The sequence below is a fragment of the Salmo salar genome, chromosome ssa15 (genome assembly GCF_905237065.1).
Source record: "Salmo salar chromosome ssa15, Ssal_v3.1, whole genome shotgun sequence".
NCBI lineage: Eukaryota > Metazoa > Chordata > Actinopteri > Salmoniformes > Salmonidae > Salmo > Salmo salar.
In genome coordinates this window covers 92087034-92100748 of record NC_059456.1, presented here as the reverse complement: position 1 = coordinate 92100748, position 13715 = coordinate 92087034, and the positions used below count along the sequence as shown (strand labels likewise).

The 13715-nt window shown below is 42.1% G+C and overlaps 1 protein-coding gene across 3 annotated transcripts in view; it reads right to left on the bottom strand.

Annotated features, from left to right (window-relative positions):
* Positions 1-10867: 10867 nt before the first annotated feature.
* Positions 10868-13715, bottom strand: part of LOC106572625 (F-actin-monooxygenase mical1) — a 56169-nt gene continuing 53321 nt past the window's right edge. For all 3 annotated transcript variants that reach the window (XM_014146971.2, XM_014146970.2, XM_014146974.2), the window contains one exon: positions 10868-12375. In XM_014146971.2, coding sequence (XP_014002446.2) covers positions 12167-12375 — 209 coding nt within the window. In that variant the 3' untranslated portion in view covers positions 10868-12166. The remainder of the gene's footprint in view (positions 12376-13715) is intronic.

The following is a 13715-nucleotide window of genomic DNA, read 5'->3' as shown; positions in this document are numbered from 1 at the left end:
TTGTCCTCTGCAGCAGAAGCAACTCTGGATCTTCCTTTCCTGTGGCAGTCCTCATGAGAGCCAGTTTCATCATAGCGCTTGATGGTTTTTGCAACTGCACTTAGTGATAATGGCGCCAAAGGACCAATTGTGCTACTGTGTGTGTTTTTTCACGTTATTTGTAACTTATTTTGTACATAAGGTTTCTGCCACCGTGTCTTATGAACTAAAAGAGCTTCTAGATATCAGGACAGCGATTACTCACCCCGTACTGGATGAATACTTTTTCTTCAATGAGTCGGACAGGAAGGATTTACTTCAGACGCCCGACAAGGCCCTCATCCCCGTCATTCGCAGGAGAAGAGACGGAGGTATCAGGGACGAAGGTCCAGGTGCCTTGTAAGGATCTGTCACTGAGAGGGTAATCTACCTTTACCACCGGTCCTATTAGCCAACGTACAATCAATCAATAATAAAATAGACAAACTACGATCTTGTATATCCTACCAACGGGACATTAAAAACTGTAATATCTTATGTTTCACCAAGTCGTGGCTGAATGACAACATGAATAACATACAGCTGGAGGGTTTTAAGATTTTTCGGCAGGATAGAACAGTGGCCTCTGGTAAGACAAGTGGTGGCAGTATATGTATATTTGATTTTTTCTTTAAGGATTTACTCCAGATACGACCAGGCCCAAATCCCTGTCATTCGCGTGAAGAGAAGACACAGATACAGGGGACGCAGGTCTGAGTGCCACCCACCTCTACCATCCTTCTTATTGACCATCGTCCAATCATTGGAGAATAAACTGCATGAGCTCCGTTCAAGACTATCCTACCAATGGGACATTAAAAACTAGTATCTTATGTTTCACCGAGTTGTGGCTGAACGACAACATGGATAATATAGAGTTGGCTGATTTTTCCATGCATCGGCAAGACAGAACAGCTGCCTCTGGTAAGACAAGGGGTGGCGGTCTGCATCTATTTTGTCAATAACAGCTGGTGTGAAAAATCAAATATTAAGTAAGTATCAAGGTTTTGCTCGCCTGAGGTCGAGTATCTCATGATAAGCTGTACACCACACTATTTACCAAGAGAGTTTTCATCTGTATTTTTCGTAGCTGTCTATATACCACCACAAACCGGGGCTGGCACTAAGACCGCACTCAATGAGCTGTATACAGCCATAAGCAAACAGAAAAACGCTCATCCAGAGGCGGCGCTCCTACTGGCCGGGGACTTTAATGCAAGGAAACTCAAAACCGTTTTACCCTATTTCTACCAGCATGTTAAAAACTTCTAAGGGCTAGACCCCTTTTTTCTCCACTTCCTGCCTAAATGATGTGCCCAAAGTAAACTGCCTGTAGCTCAGGCCCTGAGGCCAGGAAATGCATATAATTGGTACCATTGGAAAGAAAGCACTTTAAAGTTTGTAGAAATGTTAAAATAATGTAGGATAATATAACACAATAGATATGGTAGGAGAAAATTCAAAGAAAAACCAACAAAAATGTTTTTCTTTTGCAAGACCATCCTCTTAGAAATGCAAGACAAAGGTCATATTGAAAATAGCTCCCTGGATGCAATTCCTATGGCTTCCACAGGGTGTCAGCAGTCTATGTTCAATGTTTCAGGCTTGTAACTTCAAAAAGGAATAAGCATATCAGTTTTAGTAGAAGGACACAGTCTTGGAAATTTGCGTTTGCGCGCGCCATGAAGACATTACGCACCTGATAAAAATCGGTTTTCTATTGAACATACTTCTTTCCGAAATAAATATTATAGTTTTATTACATTTTAGGGTATCTGAGGAGTAAATAGAAACGTATTTTGACTTGTTGAAACAAAGTTTAAGGGTAGATTTTCGGATTCCTTTCTCTGCAAATTGAACAAGTGGATTACTCAAATCGATGGCGCCAACTAAACAGACTTTTTGGGATATAAAGAAGGAAGTGAATATTTATTCGTTATATGTGAATGTATGAAACCTGTGCCGGTGGAAAAATATTTTGATGTGGGTCGCCGTCCTCAAACAATCGCATGGCATGTTTTCACTGTAATACCTACTGTAAATCGGACAGTGCAGTTAGATTAACAAGAATTTAAGCTTTCAGCCGATATAAGACACTTATATGTATCTAAATGTTTAATATCCATAATATTTATGATTATTTATTTGAATTGCGCGCCCTCCAGTTTCACCGGAAGTTGTCCCGCTAGCGGGACACCGATCCTTAAAACCTGTTGGGGCTCGGGGGCAGTATTGAGAAATTTTGAAAAAAATATGTGCCCATTTTTAACTGCCTCCTACACCAACTCAGAAGCTAGGATATGCATATTATTAACACATTCGGATAGAAAACACTCTGAATTTTCTAAAACAGTTTGAATGGTGTCTGTAAGTATAACAAAACTCATATTGCAGGCAAAAACCTGTGAAAAATAGATTTAAAAAAAATGTGAATTTTGTGACTGTACTATTTAGTGTCATTGTTTTATAGATACCATAGTGAGAAAGGATTCATTTCGCAACACCTACGGCTTCCACTAGATGTCAACGATCTTTATAAAGTTGTTTGAAGCGTCTATGATAAACAGAGAGCAAATTAGAATGCAAGGAAGTTGACATGTCATCACTTCATTTTTTTGCGCCTGCGCATAAATCTGAGAAGCGTGAGTTTGTCATTAATTGTTTATCAAGACATAGGATAGGTTGTGTGAAAATATTACTGATGTTTAACGTTAAAAATGGACCAAAAGATTAATGCTAAACAAGGTTTGACATGTTTGAACGAACGTAAATAGATTATTTACTAGGTTTTTTTAGCTTTTCGGCGTGATTTTACAACCCCCCACCACGTTTTGTGGGAGCATAATGAACGCTAACTACTTGGTGTTATTTGGACATAAATTATGAACTTTGTCAAAAGAAACCACATTTGTTCCGGACCTGGGATTCCTGGCAGTGCCTTCTGATGGAGATAATCAAAGGTAAGGGGATATTTACAATGTTATTATCGATATTAGATGATGCTAACTGTATAGCATAGCTTATTGTTCTTAGCATAGCACCCCGTTTATTGCAAAATGTGATTTCCCAGTAAAGTTATTTTGAGATCTGGCCATTCGGTAGCAATTACGAGATGATAATATATTATTCTTTGAATGACAATATTATAATTTACCAATGTTTTCGAATAGTAATTTTGTTATGTTCACCGGAAGCATTTCAGAGAAGAAAAAATCTGAATTTCACGCTACTGTAAAATGCTGTTTTTGGATATAAATATGAACTTGATGGAACAAAAAATGCATGTATTGTATAACATAATGTCCTAGGAGTGTCATCTGATGGAGATTGACAAAGGTTAGTGCATAATTCTAGCTGGTTTCTGCTTTTGGTGACGCCTGACCTTGAATTGAAAATGGATGTTTGTACTTTTGTGGCTATGTACTGTCCTAACATAATCTAACTTTATGCTTTTTGCCGTAAAGCCTCTTTGAAAATCGAACAATGTGGTTAGATTAAGGAGATGTTTATCTTTTAAATTGTGTAAAATAGTTGATTGTTTGAGAAATTGAAATTATTCGATTTTTGATGTTTTGAATTTCCAGCCTTGTTAGCAATCCCGACTCGGGGTTCATTGCTAACCTGTAGCCCCAACAGGTTAAGAATTAAATGTGCAACCAGAGGGAAACAATCTTGAGAGCACCTTTACTTCACACACAGAGACGCGTACAAAGCTCTCCCTCGCCCTCCATTTGGCAAATCTGACCATAATTCTATCCTCCCGATTCCTGCTTACAAGCAAAAACTAAAGCATGAAGCACCAGTGACTAGGTTAAATAGGAAAGTGGTCAGATTTAGCAGATGCTAAGCTACATGACTGTTTTGATAGCACAGACTGGTAATATGTTCTGGGATTCTTCCAATGGCATTGAGGAGTACACCACATCAGTCACTGGCTTCATCAATAAGTGCATCGATGATGTCGTCCCACAGTGACCGTACGTACATATCCCAACCAGATTACAGGCAACATCCACACTGAGCTAAAGGGTAGAGCTGCCGCTTTCAAGGAGTGGGACTCTAACCCGGATGCTTATAAGAAATCCTCAGATGCACCACCAAACTGTCAAAGCATTAATACAGGACTAAGATTGAATCGTACTACACCGGCTCCGACGCTCGTCGGATGTGAAAGGGCTTGCAAACTATTACAGACTACAAAGGGAAGCACAGCCGCCAGCTGCCCAGTGACACGAGCCTACCAGACAAGCTAAGTTACTTCTGTGCTCGCTTCGAGGCAAGTAACACTGAAGCATGCATGAGAGCATCAGCCGTTCCGGACGACTGTGTGATCACGCTCTCTGTAGCCGATGTGAGTAAGACCTTTAAACAGGTCAACATTCACAAGGGCCAGACGGATTACCAGGACGTGTACTTCGAGCATGCACTGACCCACTGGCAAGTGTCTTCCCTGACATTTTCAACCTGTACCTGACTGAGTCTGTAATACCAACATGTTTCAAGCAGACCAACCTAGTCCCTCACGTCTGTTGCCATGAAATGCTTTGAAAGGCTTGTCATGGCTCACATCAACACCATTATCCCAGAAACCCTAGACCCACTCTAATTTGCATACCGCCCCAACAGATCCACAGATGATGCAATCTCTATTGCACTCCACACTGCCCTTTCCCACCTGGACAAAAGGAACACCTATGTGAGAATGCTATTCATTGAGTACAGCTCAGCATTCACAACATAGTGCCCTCAAAGCTCATCACTAAGCTAAGGACCCTTGGACTTAACACCTCCCTCTGCAACTGGATCCTGGACGTCTTGACGGGCCACCCCAGGTGGTAAGGATAGATAACAACACATCTGCCATGCTGATCCTAAAACAGGGGCGCCCCTCAGGGGTGCGTGCTCAGTCCCCTCCTGTACTCCCTGTTCACTCGTGACTGCATGGCTAGACATGACTCCAACACCATCATCAAGTTTGCCGATGCCTGATCACCATCAACGATGAGACAGCCTATAGGGAAGAGGTCAGAGACCTGGCCGTGTGGTGCCAGGACAACAACCTCTCCCTCAACATGATCAAGACAAAGGAGATGATTGTGGACTACAGGAAAAGGAGGGCCAAGCACGCCCCCATTCTCATCGATGGGGCTGCAGTGTAGCAGGTTGAGAGCTTCAAGTTCCTTGGTGTCCACATCACCAACAAACTATCATGGTCCAAACACACTGACAGTTGTTCGAGGGCACGACAACGCCTTTTTCCCGTCAGGAGACTGAAAAGATTTGGCATGGGTCCTCCGATCCTCAAAAGATTCTACAGCTGCACCATCGAGAGCATCCTGACTGGTTGCATCACTGCCTGGTATGGCAACTGCTAGGCCCCCGACCGCGAACGGCCCAGTACATCACCGGGGCCAAGCTTCCTGCCATCCAGGACCTCTATACCAGGCGGTGTCAGAGGAAGGCCCAAAAAATGGTCAAAGACTCCAGCCACCCTAGTAATGGACTGTTCTCTCAGCAACATTACATTTACATTTTAGTCATTTAGCAGACGCTCTTATCCAGAGCGACTGACAGTAGTGAGTGCATACAATTCATACATTTTTATTTATTTATTTATTTATTTTCCGTACTGGTCCCCCGTGCTGCTGGACGCGCTCCTCGACCGCATAAGGGGGGTTGTCTGCTCCTGCTGACTCCATTTAGAGGTGCGTGTTTCTGTAATGGTCTGGGTGTAGCTGGTGCAGAGGAGTCAGGCGCAAGACAGCAGAGATGAGTAATAAAAAGTAACTTTACTCAAAATTACCAAATACATGTAGTAATACCAAGCCCACACAAAAGGACCGAAATACATAAAACAAATACGCACAAAAACCATGGGGAAAACAGAGGGTTAAATAATGAACATGTAATTGGGGAATTGAAACCAGGTGTGTAAAACAAAGACAAAACAAATGGAAAATGAAAAGTGGATCGGCGATGGCTAGAAGGCTGGTGACGTCGACCGCCGAACGCCGCCCGAACAAGGAGAGGGACCGACTTCGGCGGAAGTCGTGACAATGCGGTACTCTAGGAAGGAGACGGACTGCTGGAAGAACAGGCACTTCTCAGCCTTGACGTACAGGTCATGCTCCAACAGGCGACCAAGCACCCTGCGCACCAGGGACACATGCTCGGCGGGTGTAACGGAGTATATCAGAATGTCATCGATATACACCACTACACCCTGCCCGTGCAGGTCCCTGAAAATCTCGTCTACAAAGGCCTGGAAGACTGATGGTGCATTCATCAACCCGTATGGCATGACGAGGTACTCATAGTGCCCTGAGATTGCTTTCAGTACAGTCTTCCACTCGTCTCCCTCCCAGATACGCACCATGTTGTAAGCGCTCCTGAGATCTAGTTTGGTGAAGAAGCGCACCCCGTGCATTGACTGAATCGCTGTGGCTATGAGCGGTAGCGGTTAACTATACCTCACAGTGATCTGATTCACACCCCGATAGTGCAGACCTCCCTCCTTCACAAAAAATAAACTCGAGGAGGCGGGTGAAGTGGATGACCGAATGTATCCCTGACGCGGGGATTCAGAGACATACGTTTCCATAGCCTCCGTCTCCGCCTGTGAGAGGGGATACACGTTCCTCCTGGGAAGTGCAGCATCTACCAGGAGATTTATCGCGCAATCGCCCCGTCGATGGGGTGGTAATTGAGTCGTCTTCTTTTTGGAGAAGGCGAGAGCCAAATCGGCATATTCAGGGGGAATGCGCACGGTGGAGGCCTGGTCTGGACTCTCCAGGAACCCCTGGCAGTTCGCAGCCGACCTCTTCTCCTTTTGCTGAATAATACATATAGGAGGATGAGGGTTCATATTTATACTAATAAAACCTGCATGAGATTAAAAAAAATAGGTACATGTAGGAAATTCACCTTGGTAAATGTACATGATTTTGCAAGGAGAGACAATTAGCAATAAAGGTTATAATAATAAAGAAACATTTGCAGTATAATGCTTCACCTGCCCTCTTTGTTGGAACTGCAAATGGGGCTTTGTTTGGCATCAATTAGGCTGCGTTCACACAGGCAACCCAATTTGGATCTTTTTCCACTAATTTGTCTTTTGATCAATCAGATCAACTCTTTTGGCCAATCAGATCAACATTTTGCCAATAATTGGGCAAAAGATCAGAATTGGGTTGCCTGTGTAAACGCATCCTTGGTGAATCTGGCACATTATTATACAATAATTGAACATTAACTCATTAAGGCTTCAGGTCGGTTCATTTTGTTTTGTTGCCGAGAGTGGATACATTTGCATAACACTTCAATAAGAGGCCTATTTCTCTGCAAGGTGCTCGTGTTGTGTGGCTAAGTGAGTTGGTCCAATTTGAGCTCACCTCTGCACCTCAGAGCACCAGCTCCTTCAGTAGGTGACATAACCTCTATTACTTCCAGTATTATATTCAGGTTATTAAAAACAGTCCAAGAGGCTGGATATAGTTGTTTTGCACTGCTAGCAGGCATCACTGAGCATGTACCAGATTAGATACTAGATTATGTCTTGAAAGTCAATTCAACGCCAGTGCCATCAGAATAAACTGTAGATTACAGCCAACACTCGCTGAATTTATAGTTCATGGGCAATTTGTGAAGTCACGTCTCTACAAACTCTGTCACACAATGTATGTATGCTCTCTAGTGGTAACCATTAGGACCAGCAACAAAACATGGAAACATGGAAAAACAGTCAACACACGTCTTATAAAGCAAACAACTCCAATACTGTACGTGTAATCTAATAACTAAGGGTTCTAGTCTATTCAATCTGTATTGTGGAAGTTCAGCATTACAGCATGATTGACATTTAAAGGCAAGGTTCCCGCGTTAGCGGAGACTGCATTCACGGTAAACGCTGCATATGTCCACTAAATCGGAAATTACCTTCACATTTCCATCAAACAATCTGTAACGCTTCAGCGATACAGATTAAATAGAGCCCTTAGTAAAAGGAGCTGAAACTGCATTACCTTTATTTGATTTTCTGCAAAGTACTGTCCTGGCAGCACAATAAGGTACATAGGCCTAAGGCCGGGTCTCACTCACAACAGTTTTCCCTATATTAAACTTGGCCATACTGTTAACATGAAGGCTTTAACATCATATTTATTTACAGAGATTTGCAAATGACAAATGATGGCTAATGGCTATAGTCAACAACAACAAAAATACCCGGTCACTTCAGAATGTATTTAACCCATACACTATCATAGGCTGCGTTTAGACAGACAGACAAATTCTGATCTTTTGACTAATCAGATCAGCTCTAAAAAAAGATTGGTCAAAAAACAAATTATTGGAAAAAGGATCAGAATTGAGTCTTAGTACCTCACATATCCACGAAGTGACCAATATATAAAATCCATCCAACATGGATTCCTAGAGAGCACCATTAACCCCTGAGAATATTTTATTTATTTTTATTTAACTAGGCAAGTCAGTTAATAACAAATTCTAATTTACAATGATGGCCTACACCAGCCAAACCCAGACAACACTGGGCCAACTGTGCGCCGCCCTATGGGACTCCCAATTACAGACGGTTGTGATACAGCCTGGATTTGAACCAGGGTGTCTATAGTGATGCCTCTAGCACTGAGATGCAATGCCTTAGACCACTGCTATAATTGTAATTACTTCGCCACCATGGCCTATTTATTGCCTTACCTCTCATCCTACCTCATTTGCACATGCTGTGTATAAATTTTTTCTACTGTATTATTGATTGTATGTTTGTTTATTACATGTGTAATTCTGTGTTGTTGTATGTGTCGAACTGCTTTGCTTTATCTTGGCCAGGTCGCAGTTGTAAATGAGAACTTGTTCTCAACTAGCCTACCTGGTTAAATAAAGGTGAAATAAAAAATAATTTCAAAAAATGCACCACTCGGGAGAATAACATTAACTATCAATGTAACATGCAAAGCAATCCACAACGTGAAGCACTGAAAAGTGCTAACAAAGTGAAAAATAATTAAAAATAGTAATAGCAATAATAAAATCATATATTTAAAACCCCCATGCAGTCTTAATGGTCTAGCTTTTTTTAAATCACTGTACGTCTAATAAAATCACTGTTTTATTTCACGAATATAATATATCTTTTTTTATAATTTATTTCCCTGAGCCTCCTTTTGCCACTGAAATGCTCAGTCTGATTGTATTGATACAAATGTTTGATACAAATATGTTTACATACACAGCCCTGATTGGTGGTTAGCATCGTCTAGACAAGGGCTCGCCAACCCTGTTCCTGAAGAGCTACCGTCCTGTTTTTCAAACAGCTCTTACACAAAAAGGGCACTATCATTTCATTGTGTAATTTTGACATCAGTGTGGAAATATCCTTAAAAAACTGGAAGGGTCAGTGCAGTTAATGTGATTTTCCTGTGTGTGTGTGTGTGTGTGTGTGTGTGTGTGTGTGTGTGTGTGTGTGTGTGTGTGTGTGTATATATATATAAATAACTTTTTTGTCCATTAAAAAAACATCAAATTGATCAGAAATAGTGTAGACATTGTTAATGTTGTAAATGACTATTGTAGCTGGAAACTGACAATTTTTTATGGAATATCTACATAGGCGTACAGAGGCCCATTATCAGCAACCATCACTCCTGTGTTCCAATGGCACGTTCTGTTAGCTAATCCAAGTTTATCATTTTAAAAGGCTAATTGATCGTTAGAAAATTGCAAAAGGGTTATGTTAGCACTGTAAACACACTAAAACTGTTGTTCTGATTAAAGAAGCAATAAAACTGTCCTTCTTTAGACTAGTTGAGAATATGGAGCATCAGCATTTGTGGGTTCGATTACAGGCTCAAAATGAAACAAATAACTTTCTTCTGAAACTCGTCAGTCTATTCTTGTTCTAAGAAATGAAGGCTATTCCATGCGAGAAATTGCCAAGAAACTGAAGATCTCGTACAACGCTGTGTACTACTCCCTTCACAGAACAGTGCAAACTGGCTCTAACCAGAATCGAAAAACGAGTGGGAGGCCCCGGTGCACAACTGAGCAAGAGGACAAGTACATTAGACTGTCTAATTTGAGAAACAGATGCCTCACAAGTCCTCAACTGGCAGCTTCATTAAATGGTACCCACAAAACACCAGTCTCAACGTCAACAGTGAAGAGGCGAGATACTGGCCTTCTAGGCAGAGTTGCAAAGAAAAAGCCACATCTCAGACTGGCCAATAAAAAGAAAAGATTAAGATGGGCAAAAGAACACAGACACTGGACAGAGGAAGTTTGGAAAAAAGTGTTATGGGCAGACGAATCTAAGTTTGAGGTGTTCGGATCACAAAGAAGAACATTCGTGAGACGCAGAAAAAATGAAAATATGCTGGAGGAGTGCTTGACGCCATCTGTCAAGCACGGTGGAGGCAATGTGATGGTCTGGTGGTGCTTTGCTGGTGGTAAAGTAGGAGATTTGTACAGGGTAAAAGGAGCCAATTTCTTCCTACAACAGGACAATGACCCAAAGCACAGCTCTAAACTATGCAATAACTATTTACGGAAGAAGCAGTCAGCTGGCATTCTGTCTACAATGGAGTTGCCAGCACAGTCACCTGATCTCAACCCTATTGAGCTGTTGTGGGAGCATCTTGACCGTATGGTACGTAAGAAGTGCCCATCAAGCCAATTCAACTTGTGGGAGGTGCTTCAGGAAGCATGGATTGAAATCTCTTCAGATTACCTCAACAAATTGACAACTAGAATGCCAAAGGTCTGCAAGGCTGTAATTGCTGCAAATGGAGGATTCTTTGAAGAAAGCAAAGTTTGAAGGACACAATTATTATTGAAATTAAAAATCATTATTTATAACCTTGTCAACACCTTGACTAAATTTCCTGTTCATTTTGCAACTTATTTCATGTATGTTTTCATGGAAAATAAGGACATTTCAAAAACACATTCTTATGGCCCAATCTCAAACTACAATTGTTTTTGTATTATATCTAATTTTGTCATTACATTGAACAAAAGTAGAATTGCGATAATCTCATTACCTTTGTGCTTAGCAGAACTAGCTGATTTAGGTTTACCAAAATAAATGAACATGAATCCATTTGAAACATTAAGGTCCAACCCACAGAATATAATATCTCCACAATGTGTTAAGAACATGCGACTTTGGGTCCTTGGCTTTGTATTGTCAGCAAGTCCTCAGTGAGGTTGGTGTGAGTTCAGCAGGCTGTGGTGGTCTCTCTATCCTGGGGCTGCTGCTGGAGCAGGACTGCCTTGACTGCGGATGGACTGTCCATGGGGACAGGCCAGGAAGGACAGCCAGTTCTCCAGGCCAGGGTCTGTGTCGTTGCCTCTGGTCAGTATACTGTGCCTCAACACTGAGCACAACACTTGTGGAGAAATACCTTCACCAATACATCTTTGGCTTCGCAAATGCAACATTATGGGTGTGTCTGTAAGCAGCAAGTCTCTACTAATATATTTAAGTGTGTATGTAACTGCACATGTATTCATGAGTGTGTGTGTGTGTGTGTGTGTGTGTGTGTGTGTGTGTGTGTGTGTGTGTGTGTGTGTGTGTGTGTGTGTGTACCTGCACATGTGTGTGTGCATATACACGGAGTGTACAAAACATTAGGAACTCTTTCCATGACAGTCTGACCAGGTGAATCCAGGTGAAAGCTATGATCCCTTATTGATGTCACTTGTTAAATCCACTTCAGTCAGTGTAGATGAAGGGGAGTAGACAGGTTATAGAAGGATTTTTAAGCCTTGAGACAATTGAGACATGGATTGTCTATGTGTGCCATTCAGAGGGTGAATGGGCAAGACAAAAGATTTAAGTGCCTTTGAACGGGGTATGGTAGTAGGTGCCAGGCGCACTGGTTTGAGTGTGTCAAGAACCGCAACGCTGCTGGGTTTTTCACGCTCAACAGTTTCCCGTGTGTATCAACAATGCTCCACCACCCAGCCAATTTTACACAACTGTGGGAATCACTGGAGTCAACATGAGCCAGCATCCCTGTGGAACGCTTTTGACACCTTGTAGAGTCCATGCACCGACAAATTGAGTCTGTTCTGAGGTGTTCTTAATGTTTTGTATAGTCAGTGTATATTACAGTCCAAGTCACTCTCACGCCCAGTACACCTGTGCCCCCACTGAGGCTGTAGAGTGTCTCTTGACCTCTAGCAGCGAGGTGGACTGCTGCTCATCAGTATCCGTCTCTTGTAGTCTCTTCTCGTCCAGGAAGGCCACCAGAGAGTTCCTCATGTCCACCACCTCCAGCATATCCTGCAGCACACGCTCCTCTTCTGCCTGCTGCTCCACAGTCTTCTCAGAATCTGGGGTGGACACGGACAGAACGAAAATGACAAACTTTGAACAGGAGCTGAACAGAAAGAAGTCTATCCGCACACTGTTTGCTGCTCCCGATAAGGGATCTTTCAACAATGCTATTAGTAGCTAGGTTTCCATCCAATTGGCGACAGACTTTCATGCAAATATTCTCAAATCCGCATAAAGAAAATATGTGCATTTTCCCACTAGTGGTGTATTTCCAAAAAAACTGACTTGTTACAGATAAAAATCAGTGCATGATGATGTAGTGCATACAAAATGTAAGTTTTCATGTACCCGAATAAAAATCTAAAGTTCAATGTGTTTCTATCACATTTTCTACTCTAGCAGTGTGTTAAAATAGCCAATGTGCCTACTCTGGTCATGGCACATGCGCTCTAGCCAACAGCTCGCAGATAGTGCGGGTAGGCTCTGCGGCAGTGGAGGGTGGTGGGAGGAGCTATAGGAGGACAGGCTTATTGTAATGGCTGGAATGGAATATATGGAACAGTATCAAACACATCAAACATATGGAAACGGCATGTTTGACTCCGTGCCATTTATTCCATTCCAGCCATTACAACGAGCCCACCTTCCTATAGCTCCTCCCACCAGCCTCCACTGCTCTTTAGGTAGGCTAGTCTACATGATGAGATTATGGATTATGACCGTCAAGCATCGATCATCATGTCACCAAAATAAGACCCTCAACATTTATTGGAAAGGGGCATCAAGCTCATACCATGCAGTTTCACCATGTTTTTTTATGTTATTTAACCTTTATTTAACTAGGCAAGTCAGTTAAGAACAAATTCTTATTTAAAATGACGGCCTATCCCGAACAAACCCGGATGACGCTGGGCCTACTGTGCGCCGCCCTATGGGACTCCCAATCACGGCCGGATGTGATACAGACTTGGTTAGAACCAGGGACGCCTCTTGCACTGAGATGCAGTGCCTTAGACCACAGTGCCACTGTGAAGTTCATCATCACTTATTTCATCTGTAGCCTAATTTAAACTGCATGGTTTTTTGAGTCATAGTGTGACGACAATACACCATGTCATTGTGTGACTCCAAGTTTACTTCGATATAATGATTATATAAATATTTGCACATAAAGGCGTTTACACTGCCATTTCTCGCATAGTACATTTTACACAAAAAATATCCCACCATGTTGAACGAACAAATTATCTGTCTGCATTTATAAAGTTGTACCGAAACTTCCTGTTTCCATCACAGCTCTTGTGATTTATTTTATATTGTATGACTTTAATCGCATAAAAACTGGATGGAAACGTGGTTAGTGACACAAATGCAACGTTTCGGTCTGTGTTTCACA